General features: G+C 36.6%; 1 protein-coding gene across 3 annotated transcripts in view; it reads left to right on the top strand.

Annotated features, from left to right (window-relative positions):
- Positions 1–22362, top strand: part of rabgap1 (RAB GTPase activating protein 1) — a 91781-nt gene extending 69419 nt beyond the window's left edge. For all 3 annotated transcript variants that reach the window (XM_065290269.1, XM_065290268.1, XM_065290270.2), the window contains 12 exons: positions 2612–2686; positions 2910–3035; positions 3300–3443; positions 4387–4428; positions 4544–4672; positions 7223–7315; positions 10477–10587; positions 10681–10785; positions 11279–11362; positions 15929–16000; positions 17920–18117; positions 20999–22362. In XM_065290269.1, coding sequence (XP_065146341.1) covers positions 2612–2686; positions 2910–3035; positions 3300–3443; positions 4387–4428; positions 4544–4672; positions 7223–7315; positions 10477–10587; positions 10681–10785; positions 11279–11362; positions 15929–16000; positions 17920–18117; positions 20999–21121 — 1302 coding nt within the window. In that variant the 3' untranslated portion in view covers positions 21122–22362. The remainder of the gene's footprint in view (positions 1–2611; positions 2687–2909; positions 3036–3299; positions 3444–4386; positions 4429–4543; positions 4673–7222; positions 7316–10476; positions 10588–10680; positions 10786–11278; positions 11363–15928; positions 16001–17919; positions 18118–20998) is intronic.
- Positions 22363–24371: the final 2009 nt, after the last annotated feature.

Raw genomic sequence — 24371 nt, 5'->3', positions numbered from 1 at the left:
AGGTCACCCAAAATGAAATTTACATCAGGTGATCTGACCATTATGTTGTTTAAAATCTGTAAGAGGCTATTTTGTGGAAACCAGAGCAGAGCTTTTTCGTTGCTCATTTCCATACTAAAACCGTAACCAGGGGTTGTCAAGGTACAAAGGCCAAATTTAAGTAATGACTTGTGTTTTATATTCAGTTTTCAGAAGTTTTGTGTGAGAAACAGACTGACATATAAGTAATTATACATTGAAAATCGACCCCTTTGCCATAGCTTTCAAATGTTTGTTTTTTAAGACCTGACATGCTTTTGTTTTACTCAGTTTTTACTGTTTTTGATGGCAAATACCAATGCAAGTTTGAATTTAGACGTCCAAATGATCTTGGATGTGAAGTTTTATTAGGGCTGTCAGTTTTGTAAACTTTTGTAATAGTTTCATAGTTGTCTGTAGGTCAGCTGACAATGTCATACAGTATGCTGTCAAAAATAAAGGTACAAAACGGTACCCTTTAAAAAAGTCCTAATATTTACAATTTAGGTACAGCAATGTATCTTTGAGGTGCTAAAATGTACCTCTGATGTACAAAAATGCACCATTATGTATACTGTAAAAGTGTAGTGTCTTATTAAATGTACTGTCCAAGTGTCAGCTTTTGTACCTTTAGCTGATAGTAAAGGGTTTGATTCACAGAAAACACACATACTGAAAAATGTGTCATAATTTACTTACCATCATGTTGTTTAAAACCTGTATTGAGTTTCTATATTCTGTTGAAAACAAAAGTATAGAGACAGAGCGCCGATGTGCCAATTTGAAAACCACGCCCACCGGGGGGAAAACAATCCAACCGTCTCCATTGACTTTGTATTGTGAGAGGCCACCTCCTTGTCATTTCTGGCTTATAACAAAAAACAGAATAATGCCTAAAAGCTGCTGTGTGACAATATGTACAGCTAACAAGCCAAAGAACCCAGAAATAAGTTTTTATAAGCTGTCGAGCCGTAAAACCCAGCTTTTAAGGAGAATAAAGTGGATCGCCGACTACGTTTCCCCCTAGTGGACGTAGTTCTACTAATAGAAGTACTATGAAAAGTTGCCTGTTTCCACTTTTGTTTCTTTAAACGCTCGTTTTATGAGGTCGACAGCTTAAAAAAAACTTATTTCTGGGTTTTTTGGCTTTTTAGCTGTACACCTTGTCACACAGCAGCTTTTATGTATTATTCTGTTTTTAATTTGAATCTGTAAATAAGTTTTTATAAGCTGTCGACCCCAAAAACGAGCGTTTAAAGACACAAAAATGGAAACAGGCAACTTTTCAGAGTACTCATATTAGTAGAACTGCGTCCTCTAGGGACTTTTTCTCCTCAAAAGCTGGGTTTTACGGCTCGATAGCTTATAAAAACTTATTTCTGGGATCTTTGGCTTGTTAGCTGTACATACTGTCACACAGCAGTTTTTAGGCATTATTCTGTTTTTTGTTATAAGCCAGAAATGACAAGGAGGCAGCCTCTCGCAATACAAAGTCAATGGAGACGGTTGGATTGTTTCCCCCCCCGGTGGGCGTGGTTTTCAGGTTATGACGCGCGGCGCTCTGTCTCTATTGTGATAAATGATGGGAAGCACACAGTTGACAGTACCCAACAAATATTATGGAAGTCAGTGGGTACCGTCAACTGTGTGATGACAGAATTTAAATTTTTCGGTGAACTATCTCTTTAAATGCACTGTTAAGCACGAAGTATAGCCTGTTTTTTCATGTGTATGGTCGAATGCACAGCCTTGCAAAGTGTAGTTTATTTTTGTACACAGATGTTTGACAAAATGCAATGCATCTCCTGGGCTACAAACTACATTATCCTGTAAGTGCACGTGCGACCTTCACAAAACAATATATGCAGTTTTTTAAAAAAATCTGGTGGTGCACGTAAAGTACATGCGCACTCTTCTGTTGAAGACAATTGTGGCACGTGCACACGTAAGAAGTGAACCATACTTCTGCCTTAAGTCACGAAAATTAAAACATCTGCCCTAATGCATTAATGCAAAGGTATTGCATACATGTTTAATTTCTACATTGTAAAAAAATAGCTAAAATTATGCAGCTGGTGGCCAGTAGCTTACTGTAGAAGATAAAGACTGAAAATGTTTCATGTTCATTTAATAATACTATAATTTCTACAGATTTTTTTACAGTGTAGTTTTATATTTTTGAAAACTTAAAGGAACAGTATGTAGGATTGTGGCCAAAACTGGTATTGCAATCACAAAACTTGTGGCTAAAACTGGTACTGCAATCACACAACTGGTGGCCAATACACAACATGATAACATAAACATCAGTTGAGGGCTGCAACTCCACTTTTTAAATGACAATATCCTGGCCAGACCACTGTTGTGAGTGATATAAGTATTTGAAATGAAAATGATTTCTTAATGTCTAGTGACATATCGGGGCTATTTTATGATTAATTGATATACATTTCTTACATACTGTTCCTTTAATTTTAGATGTACCCGTAACAGTCATGTTTATTTTTTAAAACAATGTTGTTTATTTATTTATGTAACTGCTTGCCTATTACCCATAATTCCACAGTAACATTGAATGCTTTCTTCACTGCAGGCATATTCTGTTTATGATGAAGAAATTGGTTACTGTCAGGGACAGTCTTTCCTTGCCGCTGTGCTGCTATTACACGTGAGTGTTAAACAGTTTAGACAGTTTGAACCTATAGCATTACAGTACCTACTAATGTACGCTGTGTACCTGAAGAGAGGCAGTGCCATCTAGTGGTTATTTCCATGCCATCACAAGCTTCTCACTTTCTGGTTGTTTAAATATTGCCGGTATGATTATGATGCATGGTTTTTCTATTATATGGTTTGTGTAAATGTACTTATGATGTAATGTTTGTGTGTAGATGCCAGAGGAGCAGGCGTTCAGTGTGCTGGTGAAGATCATGTTTGAATATGGTCTCAGGGATCTCTTCAAACAGAACTTTGAAGATCTGCACTGCAAGTTCTTTCAGCTGGAGAGACTCATGCAGGTCTGTGGTGCTTTATTATTCAAAAGTTTTTTTTTAGAAATTAAATGTGTATTATAGCATTCAGCTGTGTTCTTGTAATTGGTAGATCATTGCGCAAGCATCGCAAAGGTCACCCAGGATCACACATACTGATAAAATGTTTAGCTTAAAAGCACTATATTTTGCTTTGGTAAAAAGTGTCTGTCTGATGCATAGATGTAATGTAAATGAATTTGGTTACAAATTGTTGGCTCTTTTATTGATATTGATACATTTTTATTATAGGAATACATTCCAGACCTGTACGCACACTTTTTGAATCTTGGTTTGGAAGCGCATATGTACGCCTCGCAGTGGTTCCTCACGCTCTTCACCGCCAAGTTCCCCCTCTACATGGTTTTTCATATCATAGACCTACTACTGTGTGAGGTAATACTTCATTCTTACCTACTTTAGCACATACATCACGTTTGCATTGTCTACTGGTGGGGACAAATTATACAATTATCTTATGAAGTATCTTTGGAGCTCTGATAGTAAAAATTAATATGCTTTGATAAAAGTGTCACTACTGTCGAGCTAGGCGGGCGTGGTTTCAGCAACCAGACACCTCAGTTCTTCCTACATCCCATCTTTTTGCCCATTTTTGGTTATACGCGAGTGATGCGACAGCAGCCAACTATTGGCTTAAAAAAAGCACTTCACGAATCTATGGGCGACGTCCATAGATTTTGCAGTCTATGGTTTTAACAGACTTATGTCATTTAAAGTTTAATGATTATGTTGTGCAAGAGGTCAAAGGTCATGCTTATGAATTCGATGCTCATGAATGTACGGATGACCGTTACTTTTAAACCAATGTTTATTGTTTTAGAACTTTGAAATATTAATGATTTTTCATTTAGTGGCAGTTTCCCAGACAGGGTTTAGGTTAGTCCATGACTAGGCCTTAGTTATTTTAGGACAATTAAGTAGTTTTAACAAACATGTTTTACAAAAAACATTATTGGTGTACATTTTGAGACATAACAATGGCACTAATATAGGTTAACATGTCAGGGCAAGATGTTTTTAAATGTAGGTAGCTCAAACATGCACTTTAGTCTGGGACTAGGATAAACCCTGTCCGGGAAAACGCCCCTTAGTGAACTACTGGATTCATTTGGATTATGAGAACGTTTATGATTGATGTATGAGCTTTTTGAAGCTTTAAATAAAATTGAACAACCTTCAATTGGATTAAAATGTCAAGAAGAGCCAGTGAAAAAAGTAAAAAAAAGTAAAAAAAAAAATCTACATTGAGATGTCGCAGTCATATATTATGGCGCAATTTTTTTTCACAATATTGTTTTTTTTTTCTTCACAATTTCAGGGCATCAGCGTAATCTTCAACGTGGCTCTTGCATTACTAAAGGTATGAAAGCTCAAGTTAATCGTTTTTATAGCTTAAAAGGCCATCGTTAACTCAGGACTGCTTCTCTTGTCGTCAGTAGTAATCCAACTTTCCTAAAAGCTCTTTATCTCCACAGACGTCAAAAGATGACCTGTTACAGACGGACTTTGAGGGTGCGCTGAAGTTTTTTCGAGTGCCTGTGCCCAAACGCTATCGCTCAGAGGAAAACGCCAAGAAACTCATGGAGCTGGCTTGTAGTATGAAGGTAACCAGTTGAACCAGAAAAGTTAAATAATATATTTATTTGCTAAACATGGGAAAATATAACATTTACATTTGATGTATTCATCAGTTTAAAAACGTATGCTTTTTGTACTTATGTATTTTGTGAGTGTTTGTTTTTATGGGACCCATTCAGCATATCACATTTGGATATTGAAATTAAGATATTCAAGTGATTTATAATGTAAACTCAATTAATTTGAATTGTAGAGAGAATCTACATGAATCACCATTATTACTATTATTGAGCCGTTGACACAACTTACCCCAAAGGATTTTGACACACGTCCACATCTGCATACTTCACAGCTACTATTTAGTAATAGTTTATTTAATTCTGCTATTTTAATAACCACACTTTTAAAATGAATGGCAAATTTTTGACAAAATTAAACTGTAATTTTTTTACATTTTTATATATATGCAGTAATTGACCATGTTTAAAATATGTTTAAAATTTTTACATAAGACATAAACAGAAGTTTATTAGAATAATTGGGGGGGGGCATCCTCCTCCTGTTTTCTAACATTTTCTATATAAACACAACTGAATTCACTCATCAGAAGACAGAGATGGGAAATAATGGGGTAAAATATGGGAGACATCCAAAACGTGCATTTTTAGTGTGCCTCCAGGAACAGGATCGGGAAGTTATTGTTCCCTTTAACAACCTCTCGTTAAGCATTCGTGTATAAATGAACATCAAGAATTCCAACTAGCTAATAAAGAAAGAGCCTAGGGAATATCTTAAAGTGTGTTGGTGTAATATACCATGTGACCAGCAGAGGACACTGATGATCCATAATTTTTCAAAATGGAAATTGTCTGCATTTAGATTCTTCTAATATTTAATATTTAGTTGTCTGATGCTGTACACGTGTCTTTGTTGGATAGGGGTGGATACATTTAACAAAGCAAACAGATAAATACACCAAACTATAGAAAATACCAAATTATGCAGAACTTGTTCTTAAATCCAAACAAAAAATATGTGTTTAGCAGGTACGTGTTTATTGTTTTGAGCGCTTGTTGTTAGATTTACTGAATTTGCAGGTTAAAAATCTAATCGTGTTTATGGTTTAATTAAGGAATTTAGGAGTCACCAAATTAAAAAGATTTGTGAAAACTGCCACTGTCTATTTTCAAGTGTTTTATGGTGGTCTGTTATTATGGTTTCACGTAATACTGATTGAGATAAATAGCTAATAAAAGCAAAATAAACACCAGTGTGTCAGTATATGTGTAGTGTTGACATTTTAGCTTGTAATTCCTGTCAAAACATGGCTGAGTATCGTGCATACTTTTCCTTCACATACAAAGAAATCTTTATTTTTCCCTTCCCCTCATGCACGCAATGAAATCACAACGCTGAAAGCTCACTTTCACTTGCTGGCTTTGAATGAGTTTTGTGCTTTTTCAGTGCTGTAACTTTAGCACAGCCCCTTCCTGTTTAAACGACACACCCTTAGTTAAGAGCAGAGTTGATCGAAATAGCTTTTCCACATTATAACATAAATGTTGAGGTTAAAAAAATAAAATAATAATAATTCATTACATTTATATAGCGCTAATGGTCGCCAATAGTAGTTCAATCAGTGACTCGCATGAATCGTGTGAGTCCAAAATCTTGTCGCTACCTTAAGCTAGTTATTATAGTTTATAAAGCCTTAAAAGGTTTTTAAAAAGTGTGGCGCCTTTATTTCAATTGTAATTGTAATGTATTGAGTTACTTTTTCAAAGAGTAACATGACTGTAATTTAAAGGTGCATTTTGTAATTTCTACGTTACCCATCGCACAAATTCAAAAGTAATGCATGTTTGTAAATGACATTGGTTGGCCTCAAACCCACACCATTGGTTGAGACAGGGTTGCTATGTCAAGCTGTTTATGATGCAGATGATGTTTTCAGTGCGTCCTAATGTCAGTGTTTACGCCTTTCGCAACTTCCCTGGCTGTAAGTTATACTTTCTCCACACACGCTTATTTCCCTACACCCTAAACTAATTGATCCCCAAGGTGTTGCTAAAAACACCCTGACTGATGAACTTGACATTGAGAGCTTTTATGTGGATCTCATTTCACCTGGACAAGGTTCCATCTGTGAAAGCAATACAGATTAAATCTGGAACAGTGCCGTTTCTGTGCCGATCCGACAAGGCTCTGTGCTAAATAGACTTCATTTACAAACCTGCATGTACCTGCAAATGTTTTGCTGAGAAATAGCCGGTGCTACTTACACAAAACACACTCAGTCTTATAGAAACTGGGTCATTCAATGAAAACGGGGTTGTATTATGCTACCAGTTGATAAACTGCGTGAACACAAATCCTTGGAAACGAATTAATGGTTAGTTTTGTACCATGTTAAGCATACCAATTCAATGTTACATGGTATCTCAGCCTTTTCTGACAAGAGATCTTTCAAAAATCCCACATTGCACCTTTAAACCGCCCTCTTGCCGTTGTGTGTTGTATACGTTTGAGTAAAAATTTCAAAGGTGTTTGTGTGTTTTTGTTTTTGTACGTAATAGATCAGTCAGAAGAAGTTAAAGAAGTATGAGAAGGAATATCACACTATTCGAGAGCAGCAGGAACAGCAGGAGGCGCCGATCGACAGATACGAGGTAAATCCATCCCTCTTCTGCGTGTGAGCACAAACTCATTTCTGCAAGGATCGCCACATCTGCCTTCACGACTGTGTGCGTGTGAATATTTACATAATCCATTTGCGTATGCGTGCATTTGGGCGTCTGCATCTAATCTAGGCTAAGATCTCGTCTCCCTCGAGTGAGAACTGCTTTTGAACTTCAAATCATTTCCATCCATTTCCATTCTGTACGTCGAGGTATTAGCATATGCGATGTGTGCTTATAATGAGCAGATATCCGAGAAGAGGTCGCTGCTGGGCTCAGACAGATGATGAAATGATGGCCAGTTGGATTCCTGATAACAACCGCTCGTCACTCAGCCTGAGCCCAGTTCATGAGGAATTAAAGAGACTGGCAATTATGCTTTGGCATGTAAACCTATGAGTGCAACTGTAGGGATCTTTAAAGTAGTATAACAATAAGTTTTTAGCAGTGTCTATGAAAGCATATCTGATCTATATATCTGCAGATACTTGGTGGTCTTCTGATAAAAAAAAAACACTGATAACTACATAATCTCTTAAAGGGAGCCTATTATGCAAAATCTACCTTTACAAGGTGTTTAGACATAAATGAGTGTGAACACAACCACCCTACAATGTAAAAAAAATCCACCCTTTCATTCTGAATTAATCCCGATTAAACCAAAGCATTCTCATTAGACATATTGTTTTGACTCTCTTGTTAATGTGATGTCACACTGATAAAGCCCCGCCCATGACCACTGACTGTGTGGTTAATTTTACCCAAAAGCTTTTCTAAATGTGTTTGTTAGCACATTGTAGCGCTAAAGCCCAAGGTGTACTACTTTAAGAGTAACTTTCCCCAACACTGCTTGAGACGTAAGTTGTACAAGTTGCGGAAGCGTTTTCTCTTAATTGACAAGTTAAAGGGGCGGTGAATTTGTCGATTTTATTGTTTTTTACTGTTGTCTGAGGTCTGCTTGTGATGTTCGTGTGGTTTTTACATTCAACAACATCAAAAGCAATATAGTAATAGGCTATTTTGTAACATGGATTAGTGGCTCTCTGGAGAAATGGTTCGTTTGAAGGGGCGGGCCGCATTGAAGACCTGGACGTAAACACCCACTGCTATGATTGGATAGCTTCATTCCCCGTCATTACATGTGGGGAAATGTTTTAAAAACATTAATGTGTAAAAATAGCAGCCGAACACAAATATGTTTGAGCCACAAAAGATTCTGGGTGCTAAATATGATACACATAAATGACAATACGTATAGTAAAGTAGAAACAAAACTTTAAACTCGACGTGACTAAATTACCGTAAACAACACAGTAAGCGCGCATCAGAATCTAAACTGCGGCTAATAAATAATTATGAATAACTTTGTATATTTCTATTGTGCTTTTGAGGTTGCTCTTATATACACGTAACGTTACATACCACGATAAAACGTTATACGATAAAAAAGCTTTGTTGAGTGTTTGACCTTTCAAACGCAACTTGCCTAAATTACCGTATACAGCACAGTAAGCGGGCATCATAATCTAAATTGCGGCTGGTAAGTCCTTCCTTATCACTAACTTTGTGTATTTCTACCGTTATATTACAGTCGTATTGTTAAGTGTTATTAATCGTTTAATGTTTTTAGTAAATTAAAACAGTTAAACATACGTGTTTAGACCACGGATGTTACAACAGGACATATCAAGCGATCTCTTCTAACAAAGCAATAGTAACTTAAATAAAGTAAAATGTCTTACTTACTGTGTATTATACTGCTGTGTCATTTTTGTCATATCCAATATTAGTGGTGCTTTTAATCACAGTCTCTCTGCAAATCCAGCATCGACTTCTTTACAAATGAATCCGCGGTACGCAAAGTAAACAAACACCCCCCACGCCAGCTGGAACTTCTTCAAAAGCAAACTTTATCCACGCATTCCTAATGTTATGTCCTGAGACTCCGTTATCCAGCGTCTGTGTTCTTCTACAACCGAAAACTCAGTTTCCATGGTAACTCTATTATAACAGATCACTGCGTCAAAATAAAAGTCTCTCAGAATTTTTTTTATTTAAAAGTCATTTTGGTTACATTTGGCAAAGACATGTTTACTGATTGTTGAGACACACGTGTGTCACGCGAAGCTGTGGGCGGGGCTACAAAAGTGGTTGTTGTATTTGGATTATTTCTCCAAATTCCTCACTCGGTCATTATACTGGCTTGGTGCCAAAAACTGTTATATTTCAGTAGCACGGACGTTTTCAGTTCTGAAACTTGCAGGATGTTCATTTAAGTATGATGACCTATTATATAACAAATTATCAAGTTAAAATTGAGTATTTGATTCACCGTTCCTTTAACCCGTCAATGGCGGGGAAAGAGTTAAGAGAATGTAAAGATATATTATGAGCTGCAAATTCTTGGAAACAAATAAGCCAGAATCTGGGAAAAGATGAAGTGTATTGCCGTCAACGCTGGAAAAATCTACAGGACAAATATGTGAAGTCCTCTAGAAAACTGAAGTGAAGGAGCGGTGATCCTGTTAGCATCTTCTGAACGTTGTTTAAAAAATAATAAAGCTTATGTGCTGTTGATTAGTGTAATACAAATGCAAACTACATCTGGTTAACTGATGCATATTGAAAATATTACTGCTTTTTGGGGTTGGACAAAAAATGAATATTAGATGTGATAAGTAACATCACCCAGATTAGTGCTTATTTATCTAAATATTATGGGCTGAAAACGTTTAGCATAAGTGAAAATATTGTTTTAGACAATATTTCTGTGTGCCATGTGTTTTCATGCTATACTGTAGCAACATAATCGAATTAATCTGTATCCGTCATCTGTTATGTGTTGTGCTGCCTATGTAGAGTTTTCCTTGGCTGTTTACTGCATTTATTACACCAGCTGCAGATATGTTGAATTATGTCAATTCAATCATGTGTATCATTCACGCTCGCGCCCAATACACAAACTGTCTATCTTGTAAAAGACAGGTGCATGCTAGCATGGGAAATTAAAGTCTAGTTAATGTGTTAATTGCTTTTTGACACATAGCTGGTCAATTTTTTATCAGGTCTCTTCTCAAAGGTTCCTGTTAACCATTATAGACTGTCACAAGACACACACACACATTTACACATCCTCTGTATCTGCTCTATAGAGAGAGAACCGGCGGTTACAGGAAGCTAACATGCGTCTGGAACAGGAAAATGACGACCTGGCGCACGAGCTGGTCAGCAGTAAGATCGCGCTGAGGAAAGATTTGGACAATGTAAGTTTATTTTGTTATCAGGTTTTTATCTTATGGTCAATAACACCACACGTGTTGCTGTGAACATTAAACATTAAAAACCTTTATCTTTAGGCGGAAGAGAAAGCTGACGCTCTCAACAAAGAGCTTTTAATCACCAAACAGAAACTCGTGGACTCTGAGGATGAGAAGAGACGGTTGGAGGAAGAGTCTGCGCAGGTCGGGCACCTCCACCTCACGATTCCCACAGACACTAGCAGTTTGGACACAACTACTTATCTTTTAGTCATAGACATAGATGTATTACAAAAATACACAAGTATTTATTTATAAAAATTTGTTTCCATCATATATTTAACAAGTTTAACTGCTTGAAATGCTTTTTATGTTTATAAATGCTTTTTCAAAATGTCTTTATCATTGTGTGTGAGTCGAGTGTGTCAGGTGATGTATCTCATAATAGACTATTCTGTATTAATCTATAGTCCCCGGGCAAGGACAAGCTGGTATTGTGGTGGACTTGTGTGTTTCAGTCGATTACTGAGGTTTCTCTGAGACAGGTTTTGGATTAAAGAGCCTATACAGCCTGTGGACACAGTTGTCCTTGGACTAGATTGATGTTTTCCAGAGGGGACACTTGGGTTAGATATTGGGCTGTAGTGATGTAGATGAAAGAAGCTCAACCTATGTTAAAATGTTCATGTTTTCTCAGCTGAAGGAGATGTGTCGGAGAGAACTGGACAAATCCGAGTCTGAGATCAAGAAGAACGGATCTATCATTGGAGAATACAAACAGGTAAAAATGCATAGAGATATGTAGCATGTCTTCTGATTCTAATGAATGTAATGTTCCTATAAAATCCCTTCACAAGGGCACTAAAACTATAGGACGCCCTAAATCAATTTGAACTGTTTAGTCTCGGTCATATCTCATTTTAAAACACCTCGTGGTCTGATTAAATTACTTCCATTAAACTCTATATGAACATCGGTGTTACCGTACAGATTAATCAACGTTCTAATAGCTTATTGCCGCAAAAATAAATTGGTCATCAAATATTGTAAAATATTTTATTTTATTGCTCAAAAGATAGTTAGGAGCTCAGATGAGTCATGCAGTAGCACTTATTATGTGGTGGTTATTAAGAAATAGGGCCACTTGAATGCATGATTGACCAATGACAGTCTAGTATTCCAGAGAGACATGTAATAAGTCTGGATATTTATGGACAAATTACAAACAGCATTTTTGTGGTTTTGAATGACACAGAAAGCTGCTTGTAAACACTTGAATCCTTTATGAAGAAACACTACAGAAGTCCTTTTGCGAACCACAACTAAGTGATTTCCATTTGTGACCACATGATCAAAGATAGAAATATGATTTAAGAGGTTTGAGAAGTAGTGTAGGGAGTAGGAAATAGGGATCAGAGTCCGGCCACGGGTCATTGTGACATTCCTAAAATTCACGGGCAGGCATGCCGGCGGATAATGAACTCCTTGTGGGCAGGTGGTATTGCGGATGAAAATATGTGCAATATTTGTTTGTTTAAATTACCATTACACATACGCAACAACAATGTGACATTTGACCCATCACGTCACCACCACTGCCACAGTGCGACTTTTGTCAATGCTTCTCGTAGCCTAGTTGGTGCGATCGTTGCATTTAAATTTGATATTATCACGGTTGACGGGTCGAATCTGGGGCTGAACTTTGCGGGTACGGGTGGGTCTCCAAAAATGGACCTGTGCTGGACTCTGATAGGGAGGCTCATTTCTGTTTGGAAACCAGTTCATATATTTACTGTAAAATTGTGGTAAAGGGAAATTTTTATGTAGTGAAACCCTTATTTTGACCAAACAGCAATTAAAGACTTCAATATCTTTACAGGTCTATTAAACACAATAAATAGACACAGTTTAAAGGTCCACACTGCAAAAAATGACTTTCTTATTAGTTTTTTTCTTGTTTTCAGTAAAAATATCTAAAAATTCTTAAATTAAGATGTATTTTCTTGGTGAGCAAAATGATCTAGGAAAATAAGTCTAGTTTTTAGACAAAAAAATATAAAATGTTTGCGAATTCGTGCTTAAAATTTGCAAAAAAATCTGCTAGTGGAATAAGAAAAATGTTCTTGAATTAAAGGGATAGTTTACCCAAAAATGAAAATTCTGTCATCGTTTACTCATCGTTTACTGTCATCGTTTTCTGATGAACACAAAGAAAGATATTTTGATTAATGTTTGTAACCAAAGCGTTCGTGGACCCCATTTACTTCCATAGTATTCTTTTTTCCTACTATGGAAGTAAATAGGGTCCACAAACGGTTAGGTTATAAACATTTCTCAAAGTATCTTCCTTTAAGTTCATGAGAACAAAGAAATGTATACAGGTTTGTGACAACATCAGGGTGAGTAAATGATGACAGAGTTGTTATTTTTGGGTGAACTATCCCTTTAAGTTTTTATTAAAAAAAGTAAACTTAAAGTAAATTTTTCTTATTCCATTGGCAGATTTTTTTGCTTGTTTTAAGCACTAATTTACTTTGAGTTTATATTTTTTTGTCTAAACCAGACTTATTTTCCTAGGTCATTTTACTCATCAGAAAAATAAATTATAATGTAATAATTTTTAGATATTTTTACCGAAAACAAGACAAAAATACTAAGAAAGAAAGTGCGCTTTATAGAACAGATTGTCCGTTTAGGGCTACTATAGAAACATGGCGGCCTGCGAAATGGCAACTTCAGTGTATGGGGACCTGCGGTGTGTAGATAAAAGTGTCTCATTCTGAGGTAATATAAACAATACAGTTCATTATGTAAGGTCTTTATACACCACTGATAATAAAGTTATGTATATTATATTGCATTTCTGTAAAGAGATCCATTCTAAAAGTTACACAATGCACCTTTAACTGCTGACGTTAAAAGAGATGCTATTAAGGGCGCACTCACATTATCCAAACCAAACCTAACCAAGCCCCAGCTCGATTGTCACCCCTCCCTACTCCCCCAGATGCACGCACTCACACTGTACTTTTATCGATCCGAGCCCGGGCACGCTTTCGTCATTAAGATGCGATTGTTTTGAAAAAAGCAGGAAGTAAAGCTCTCTTTTAACACTGGAATCCACCGTAATGATAAGTCTGTGTTTTTTATTCGGAGTCGTTTGGTGCGCGATTACAGACAGCCCTCTCACATGTCATCGTATTGCTTAGTTGATCCGTCAAGTTTGCAGCTCGGACATTCACGCAAGCCCGCTGCGCGCATCAAAAGGTTTTTACGGAGGCAGATGAACGTGAGTGGTCACGCAACTAACGTCTTCACCTTTTGAATTATGCCTGAGCCCAAGTGATCCGCGCTCCAGCCCACCTCTGCGACCCGGCTGCAGCGCGATTAACCAATACGCGCCCGGGTGCAGTACAAAGCGATCACACTAGTCAAACGAACCAGGCTTTGGGGGTCAAACATGCCCGAGCGTGGTTTGGTTTGGATAGTGCGAGTACATCCTAACAAAACATTTCATATTATAAAAAAATACAATTCAATATGACACAAGCCAGTTTCAAGATCACATGGCCCCGCACGAGCACCACAGCTCAGTGTGTCATGCATGTTTACTTCCAGTTAGGCCACAGCACCTACACTTTTTATTTCCTTATTGTTTATGCCACAGAGGATTTTTTGATAACAGCTAAAAGAATTGTAATAGAGGACAAAAAATAGACCAAATGGGCAAGTGAACAAACTGGACAAATGTTACATTATCATATATCAGTAAGATGTGTAAATAATGGCTGATCTGATGTCTGTATTACCTTGAGTGCAGTATGAGAGTATCTCTGATAAAAATAGTTGAGCTCTCGTCCCAGCAGAGCTGATTTTAATGGTGCCGCTGACAGTGTGAGTGATGGTGAGGCATGATAATGGCGTCCTCTGAGCTCAAGCTTCTCTCTTACACACTTACTCGCGTTCTTATTTCTTCTGCCAGCTAAACAACACACAAAGTGTGAAAGCTCTGCAGGTATCATGCTGGATTGCTTCCCAGTATGAAGTGAACATGCACATTAGCTGGGTTTCCATTACAGATTTGCGCAAAATTTATTTTCTCGATTTTCTCGAAATGTTGATAAAAAACGTTTGTGAAATGACACCGTTTCCACTAATCGATGATATGTTACTAAACCATAGTTTTTCTTTTCACGATAAGTCATTCCAAACATCACGTCAACGGATGTTGGCTATTTTAAGTAATTTTTTTATCGAAAGACACGGAAAGAGTTGTATAAGTGTTAGTCAAGCAAACAATATTGGTTTTAGTACATACGCGTCATCTACAATAATCATTATGTGATTTGCGTTGACTTAAAAAAGCAAATACACTTCCATTTCCATTGCAGTTTTGCGAAATACACCTTTTCCGAATTGCCTTATAAACCAATTCATGCGAGCATTAAAAGTTTTTTGCGATATATTGGCGTTTTTGCGAATTTGACGTGTATTTTCAATTTGCAATGTCAATTTGCGCAATTTCATGGGTAATGAAAACGCAGCTATTTTCTCATTTGGAGGAAGAGTTTATAAGAACAGTTCACTCAATAATGAACATTTTCAAACTCTTTTGACTTTTTTTTATTATTGAAACACTAAATGAGAAACTTGGAACCGCTCACTTATTCCCATGCAATAACAGTGAATGGGACTGGAACTTACAGTACAAACTTTAAATGAGCGTGTGAGCTATAAAATTGTGACCGTTCCTGTGAAAACATAGTTAAAGCCTTCATCATTTTTTTTTTTTTTTTTTTTCATAAAATCATCCTACATAGTGTAAAGATCATTCTGTGAAAAATAACCTTGATTTATTTAATATTGACTAAGTAAGGTCATGTCAAAGATTTAAATCAATGAGGCTTCTAATCAACTTTAATGCTTCTAATCTCAACATTAGATTGTTGTGAAGTTAGCATGCAAAGCTAATGTTTCAATACCATAATAACCATAAAAGTTGTTCTTTTCTAAATTCATGTGATAGCAGACATTCTGGTATACAATTGTCCATGTTAGTTTTGTATGGGATTTCATTTTGCCTAGAGAACAACTTGTATAAAGAGGCATGTCTTACCCCCACTATATCCTTTGCAGTCAAAGGTTCAGTTCAGTTAGTGCACTTAAGAGGATTGCTTTCATACACATTGATATCTTATAACAGGATAGATGGAATAATTGTGTGTTAGTTGAACCTCTGTACTCTGTAAGCCTCATTTTCTGTCTCCCTTTGAACACAAAGCATCAATAGTGTATGTTGTGAGCTTGAACACCATTGACCTTTGACCTCTGTGTGTCTCTGTCCCAGATCTGCTCTCAGCTCAGTGAGCGGCTGGAGAAACAGCAGACGGCGAACAGAGGAGAACTGGAGAAGATCCGGGTGAGACACTCGTGCACACAGACAGAGACTGCATGTAAACAAACAGATCAGCGGCTGTTTATGTGAATTACTAAAAGTGGAAGTAGTTTAAACCAGTAGCAGAATAAACTAATTGCAACACGTAGTCAAGTCAAAAAGCTTTACTGTTACTTTTTTGCTTTATTGTTTATATATAGAGCTGGGCATAGATTAATCTAAATTAATCTCATACAAAATAAAATTTTTTTTGCATAATATATGACTTTTGATCTGTATAAATATTATGTATATTTAAACACACACACATACATAATATGTATAAATTTATGAAGTGTTTTATTTAAATATCTTTTTTATTTATATATAATTTAGAATATATAAAAATATAAATAAATATATATATACAGATGTAAATGTTTCTTAAATACACACATTAATGTGTGTGTGTTTATATATACATAATAATTACAGGCACCACAAACTCATATGTTATGCAAAAAATTACTTTTATTTTGTATGAGATTAATCTAGATTAATCTATGCCCAGCTCTTATATATATTATTAATAATTATATATAATAATTATTATTCAGTGTGATTATACTAAATGTTAACTGAGGCAAAAAGAAGCAAATGTGCCATAAAAAGTAGCTTAAGTAGCCACTTTATATTTCTTTAATTCTTGACTTCACAAGTTCATGAGAGAAGTGATGTTAAATTTGTGAACGATTGATTCCTATCATTTGCATAGATTTAATGAATTGGTTTATCTATTCGATTGAATTATTCCTGTTCCAACATTTTGATTCTCAACTTCTGTTATCCGAGTTTCCAAGTAAAAGAGAATATTCAGATGAAAATAGGGAGGCATATTTTGCATATTGTGTGTGTATTTGTGTGCTGTAATGAGGTAAGTAGGTGAATGGAGAGGCTCTTGAGTGTGATGATACTCTTCACTGAAGCAGTAGACCTGTAGCACTCCTAGGCCTCTTAAAGGATCACTCAATTTTTAAAAATAAATCCCTATAATTTACCACCATGCCATCCAAAATGTGGATGTCTTTCTTTGTTCAGTCGAGAAGATAATTTTTTTTAGGAAAACATTCCAGCATCCCAAACGAGGCATAAGGGTCTTTTCTAACAAAACCATCCTCATTTTCTGTAAAAAAAAAAAAAAAATGCACTTTTAAACCACAACTTCTCTCTTGCACCAGCCTTGTGAGGTGTCACATATGTGAAATGCAAACTTGCGGACCATTTTTAACAATAAACTGACACAAAGACATTAATTAGTATCATTTTTCATACAACAACATCGGAATGGTCCTTTTCTCCACACTGTATAATTTTAGTATTACTGTATATTTATTTGTTTGAAATACAAATTTAATATATACTTTGCTGTACATGACATCAACAGAAATTGCTAGACCGCAAATGACAAAATGAAGGGGTGGTTTCCCAAACAGGGTTTTTGTCTAGTCCCAGACTTAAATGCATGTTTGAGCTGACTTCATTTAAAAACAACATGGACTAACATATCTTAAAATAAACAAGTGCCTTTGTTTTGTCTTAAGATGCACATATGTAATGTTCTTTGCAAGGATTATTTGTAAGTATTTCCTAAATGTCATAAAAAGCCTGGTCCTGGATTAATCTAAACCTTGCCCCAATATATTTTTTATAAAAGAACCTCCCTATACTTGTAGGTAATGTAATTGAGTGATGTCTCAGATATAGCTGTACTAGTTTTATAACTTTCTTCTCACATATTTTGATTATTAATTCATTTTAAAATGTTATTAATTGTCAGTGTTTCATAATGTTTGTGATAATGAGAAGCTGACTGTACATTATTCATGATATAAGATACTTTACCTAAGTTATTGGATGTCATTCATACTACTATTAGGTTTTAACATCTGTGTGTGTTTGTACAGGTGAAGGTGGAGGGCTGTGAGAAATGCAGCAATCTGTTCAATAAGGAGGGCCGGCTGAAGGTGCTCAGCACTCCTAAGGAGGGCAGCGAGGAGGACACAGATGAGGAGAAGGAGGCGTTGAAGAACCAGCTGAGAGAGATGGAGCTGGAGCTCGCTCAGACCAAACTACAGCTTGTGGAGGCCGAATGCAAGATCCAGGTACCTGAAACCCAACACTTACCAGTCCAATATATGAGTTTTGATCAGACGAGACAATTTATGGAAATGTTTCAATTTGGTCCAACTTTATATTAGTTATCTTAATAATATACACTACTGTGTATACTAATATAAGAAAAAAACATTTAACATACTTATTACACAGCTCATTGAAATGCTTGATTCTGATTGGCCAGTCGCGACATTTGCAGGTTTGTTATTTCCAGATAACAACATTTTTTAACTAATAACACACGCTAACCTGGATGCTGCCAATAATTTTGACAGATAAAGTTTAATATTACACAAAATTAAATATAAATATGTATTTAAATAACATAGATGTCTTTATATTTACAAGTGATTAAACAAAATAGCATGTTTGTGACATTTGAACATCTCAGTGGTGTAGTCTACGTGATACGCAGGTATACGCCGTATACCCACTAGAAATGGTCAAGGATTTCCGTATACCCACTAAAAATAGCGCGAGGATGCGTAACAGCATGGTTTTGTGACATATTTTTAAACGTTTAGTCATAATGTAGATGTGAAGCACTGATCATTAGCATGCTACACTTGCCACTTTAGCGGGTTGAAATACATATTAGGCTATATACTTCCTGCCGAACTGCGCGATCCGATCGGCATATTAATTTCTATGAAATCAAATTACTATAGTGACGCGAAAGTGACTGGGGAGCAGACTGGTGTGACGCCACAGGCGAGTGACAGCAAAGCACCGCGAGAGCGACTCCAGTTATCACATGGAGAAATCTGCTTTGAATCGCTCTCGCGGTACTTTGACATCACCAAGAGGTCTGCTTAGCGCCAAATGAAGTCGAACCTGCAGTGTAGCTGCTCACGCGACACTGAGAAGTGAACGAGTGAAGCAGTGCTGCAACATAAAATCCATAGAGCTTACAACGCACATGTGAGTACAACATCTAAATCATCAGTCCAGTTTATTACTTTATCTGGAGGTAAGGCTCCAAATGCAATAAAATAAGCCCGTGATAATATCCTGATGGTTTTTAGCTGCCTTCAGTTCCTCTGCATGTTTGCTTGTGCTTCACAGTGTTAAACTTTCCTTCTCTGTGTTCATTTATATATCTGTGTTCAAGATCATCTTGACAAGATGTATATGATCTTAAACTTCTGTGAGGAAATTCATGTCTGCGTTGATGTTCAGTTTAGACTTGCAAATTTTAGGCTACAGGATGGTCTTGTAATAATAATTAAGTATAAGCCTATTTTCATTTTTACTCAATGCTTATATTATATGCAAAAAAATAAGCTTTAATATCAATGACTATGCAAATTATAGTTAATTCATGGTCATCTTAAATGTGTATTAATTAAAACATTTACACCATTATATTACACATGGTAATGTTATCAATAGTTGTCAGATAATATCTATTGAAAGAGTGAATATTTTTTTCTCCTTCAATGCATGTGTTTGCCACGGATTGAAGATTGTAAACAGTTTATTTAATTTTAATTAACAGTTAAGTAACTTTTGTTCCTGAGTTAGATGTTGATTAACACTAAACCAGTCTAAAAATCAGTCCAGTTTCCCCAGCTGTAAACCCATTGGCTCTAAAGTCTTTTTTTTTCTTATAATAAACTGACATGTTGATAACACATTCAGTTTATGTGTTTATGAGTACACTTTCAGAATGCTCTTAGTTACATGAATATCTATACTGTATGCATCTGTGAGTGTGGTGGTGCTTATGAGGTGTCGCGCTAGGACGAGTAAGCATAAGGATGAGAGGGAAAAATCACAGTATACTCACTACAAAAATCTAGACTACACCACTGGAACATCTTATTTTAAAACCAAAAGTAAACAGGTTTTCCACGCGGAAGGTTGGCATTCATTAACTTATTCCCCACCAGCCTTTATAAAAAAGTTGCCCTCCAGTATTTTTTGTGATTTTTCCCAAGTTTCACAAAATGCCTTCCAGGAAATTTTCTTCTATAAATATATAAACATAAAAATATATCAAATGAAAGAACAAACCCTTTGCTTTCAAACAAATAAAACAGGGGAAAAAATGCTTCATCCTATCTTCATTTGTTCTCTTTTTATAACCTCTTAAATATGGGTAGGTTTCTTCAAAAATACCACATTTTGAGCAAAAAGCTGAAATAATTTCATTTTTGTAATAGAATTTTGTTAAAAATCTGAACGATTATCTAAACATACATTTGTAAAAATAGTTTTTCTGCTTCAGTTTTTTATAAATTGGGTAAACACTATAGTGGATAATAGGCGGAATTACAGATTACCGTAAAAACTTGTCAGGAAAGCGTCATTGGCAGGAAAATGTTTTCTTGTAATTGACAAGATAACTCAGCAATGTCTGGGAAAGAGTTAAAAATGAGCAAATACAATATTTCAAATAAATATTTAATCTTCCGAACCTTACTTATGAGGTAAATAGCTGTGTAATAAGCTAGATAATGTACAGGCAGCAGGTTGTTGTCGCGCAATGAGCCCCTCCGCTTGGCATCAGGTCCTGTGCTGATTTCTGCGATAACCGACTGCCTATTCATTATCCATTACTTGTCATATACATAGACTGCGTTGTGCAGAGAAGGTTTATGGTTAGGGGTGGGTTAAGGATAGGGTCAGGCGTGTAATTACTTTAAATTTAAATACAAACTGTATGTACACAAGTAACATTGTAAATACACATTAGTTGCAAGTACATAGTAACAGTTTAAGATGTGAGCTGGTGAATCTCCCTATTGGCAGAACATTAAACTCACCATTGAGTCTCTGATTAAGACTCTTAACCCTAAGGCTTATTTCCCTTGTAATAAACTAATTTACTTAGTATTGAAGCAGTTAATTGCTTTGTTTTCTTAGGACCTGGAGCACCATCTCGGCCTGGCTCTGAACGAAGTCCAAGCAGCCAAAAAGACGTGGTTCAACCGGACGTTAACCTCCATCAAGACCGTCACAGGAGCTCAAGGCAAAGATGGCGTGTAACAGGACCACATTCAGAGACGAAACACTCCACTTCTCCTGTCTCTACATCTCATGTCCAGCGCTGTTACCTCCTGACGCTGAACAGAGAGTGAACAATGTGGTCTTTCTCTTCCGTTTTTCCTTTTATAAAAAAGACTTTATTTCTAGGGTAACAAAAACCCTGACTGAAACACATGTATTTACTGAAAGAAACAAGACTTTAACGCTAGTCTTTCTACTACTGATATTAAACAAAAGGCCGAGGGGGGGAGTGTAGCTGACTGAGCTGTCTTCTGACAGACTTTAACATTTCATCTACAGTCCTACTTGAGATTTTCTTGCACAAAGTCTAATTAAACATATATAAGGTACAACCTAAATGAAAAAAATAGTTTCAACCTTAACTTTTACGTAACACAGGACTGCTTTATTTGCGAGGTGATAGCATGTGTGACTGAAACGTTCTGCTTTTATTGTACAAAGCGTGTGTTTGTGTCTAAATGTTGGTTCCAGAGGAAGACAAAAAACAGGAAGTGGACAGGTAGCACACTGTACATAGATTGTACAGCGAACTTTCCCGTTTCCTCCTCTGACCACTAGCTGGCGCCTTTCTGATATTATTAAAACAATTTAATGGTGTGTGTATATGAATAACGAACAATGGGAGACAGAAATCGTGTGTGAGTCCTATACAGGACAGCTTGTGTAACTTTGCATCATGGGTGAGAGGAAAGACTCTCTTAAGCACTTATGCATCGAGCTCACGCTCTGATCAGCAAGCACATTGAGAGGTAAAGGAAGAGCTCAACTTTCGGCAGTCACTGTGTGCACATTGGTGCGTGCGTGTGTGTTTGTGTGAGAAACGTGTGTGTGTGTGAAGTATATTTTGCGAGGAAGGTCTTTGCACCATAGAGACATATTTATATTGATATTTGGCTTGCTAGAGTTACTGTTTTTTGTTTTGTTTTGTTAAATAAAAGGGCCCTTGTGTGCTATGAAGATAATTATGGCCGTTCTAAGAGGCACTGGGTTGTAAAATAAGCGTTTGTTTTTTGTTAATTTTATATTTTAACTCTACTACTTGGTAACTGTACTAATGTTGCAAGATTATTCATATTTTGCTTTTGTCTGACATTTTAAACTGCTGTCTCATTATTACATGCCAAGTGTACCTTGATCAAGCATTACATTTGTGTGACCATGGTAATAGTGTAGGTTGCATTGTGTACCTCCATGAATTTCAATATAAACCTCTGAACACACGTCATGGTCCTGTGTTTGTTTTTTATACTTGACTCATACAGATACTAAGCACAATTACTTCCATGTTTTGAAACACCCCCACGTATTTAGGGTTTTTAGATTGTATCATCTCTGTAACACCAAACTTAACACTTTTAAATAGGTTTCAAAAAAACTTCAGCATATCATTAGATGGAAAAATAATTACCATAATATATAACATAATAATAACATGCAGGCATATTGTAAGAATGCATTACTTTTGCAGTCCCATTATGTTTTTCCCATGAATACAATAAGCAGCTTTGACAGCCAACCTGGTGATGTGACATGTAAACAAGTCAATAATCAGTCAGCAGTTAAATGGTTACTCTACAGTACGGCCTGTAATATCATTAGGCCTGTTTATACATGTGACACCTTAACTCTTTAAATAGCACCCAGGGATGGGATGTTGAGAGGTGTTAAGCAAGTTTGGGAATCTTGTTACACACAGTAGCCTGTCATCAGTACAGACCTAAACATCTGTACAATGCTGCTGAAACCAAACCCACAGCTCACGTGTACCCTTCTATTGATAAAATACATTGGCAGGCAACAGGTGGAATGTTGCGAGCATTCGGTTCACAGAGTCTGACCGGCACGTACAGATAACCAGCTCAGCTCGGCCCAACCCCAGTGCAGCTCCAGGTTTCGCTGACACAGGCCTGGGTCTTGTGCTTGCTCCGTTTTCTAAAATAGCTTCCAATGAACAGCAAGAACAGCTGCCAAAAAAAACTCAAATGGCTTTCACAGATTGAGAGGTGTGCAATAAACAGCTGGGATCTCTTACATTCTGGCAGCAAAGCAGATCCACTGTCATGCTCAAAAATATTTAGTCTTACTGCGTGGCTCAAAGCTTGTTAACAGCCCATAAGGTGGCAGTCATGTGTGTACACATTTAAGGTGTTCTGAGCTTTACCTTTATTCCTTTTATCCTTGTCAGACCTGCAACTGGTTTGGAATGATCATATATTTGTGTACAGCAAGAATTTTGGTCCAGGATACAGTGAAGTCAATGAAGAGTACATAGTTAATCCTGGCGGTGACGCCAAAAGTAACTGGACTCCTGTAATTCGATCAAGTCATAGAAAACCAGCAGTAAGTTCTTTCCAAATTAACTCTAAACCAAGTGTCTAACCATAGATTAGGTGTTAAACCCTTTGAACCCAGTCATGACCCCACAAATGAATCATAAGTACATGTCAAACCAGACCAAACTCCAGCTGACAACACTTAGCTGCCTGACTTCTCAAGTACCCTAAACCAACCAAAGTGTCCTTTTAATACTAGTGTATAGTGCCAATTACTTTTGTAATCCGGAGCATTCAATAGCCCAAAGGGAATGACTATAGTTTGTAGTCATCAGAGTCATAAAATATCAATGTCATCTAATCTTGTTATGTAACACACTCCAAGCCAGCCGGTCTTTGATTTAAAAGTTTATTTTCTCCTTGCAGCGATGATGATTTCTGAAGATTGCACGTTGCAAGACACAAGCTTGTCACATGCACAGTTCGCACATAGACCTGATATTAGTAAGTAAATATTTATTTAACTATTGTAATCTGTTTGCAGTATAGCTACAATCTGGTGAACGTGATTTCACAAAGTAGGATGTGATCCTGGATCAACACCATTGTTGGTCCTTGATCAACATTTTCATTAAACAATCAGATTGATGGTTTAGGGCAGGGGTAGGCAAGTTCGGTCCTAGAGAGCCACAGTCCTGCATATTTTAGCCTAAGCACTGATAATCTAACCTGCTGTCTAAATCCTAAAGACATTGATTAGCTTGTTCAGGTGTGTTTGATTAGGGTTGGAACTAAACTCTGTAGGACCGAACTTGCCTACACCCGGTTTAGGGTGTATGTTAGACTTAGAATTGGGTTAGGGGCTTTTAAAAATTCTTCTCAAACTATTATTTCACACTTATTTAAGGGTTAAAATGGTTAGGGTTTGAGTTATGGTTAAGTTGGGGTATCTTTGA

The sequence above is a fragment of the Paramisgurnus dabryanus genome, chromosome 10 (genome assembly GCF_030506205.2).
Source record: "Paramisgurnus dabryanus chromosome 10, PD_genome_1.1, whole genome shotgun sequence".
Classification (NCBI taxonomy): Eukaryota; Metazoa; Chordata; class Actinopteri; order Cypriniformes; family Cobitidae; genus Paramisgurnus; species Paramisgurnus dabryanus.
The sequence above is the reverse complement of the archived record's forward strand: the minus strand, read 5'-3'. Positions and strand labels throughout refer to the sequence as shown.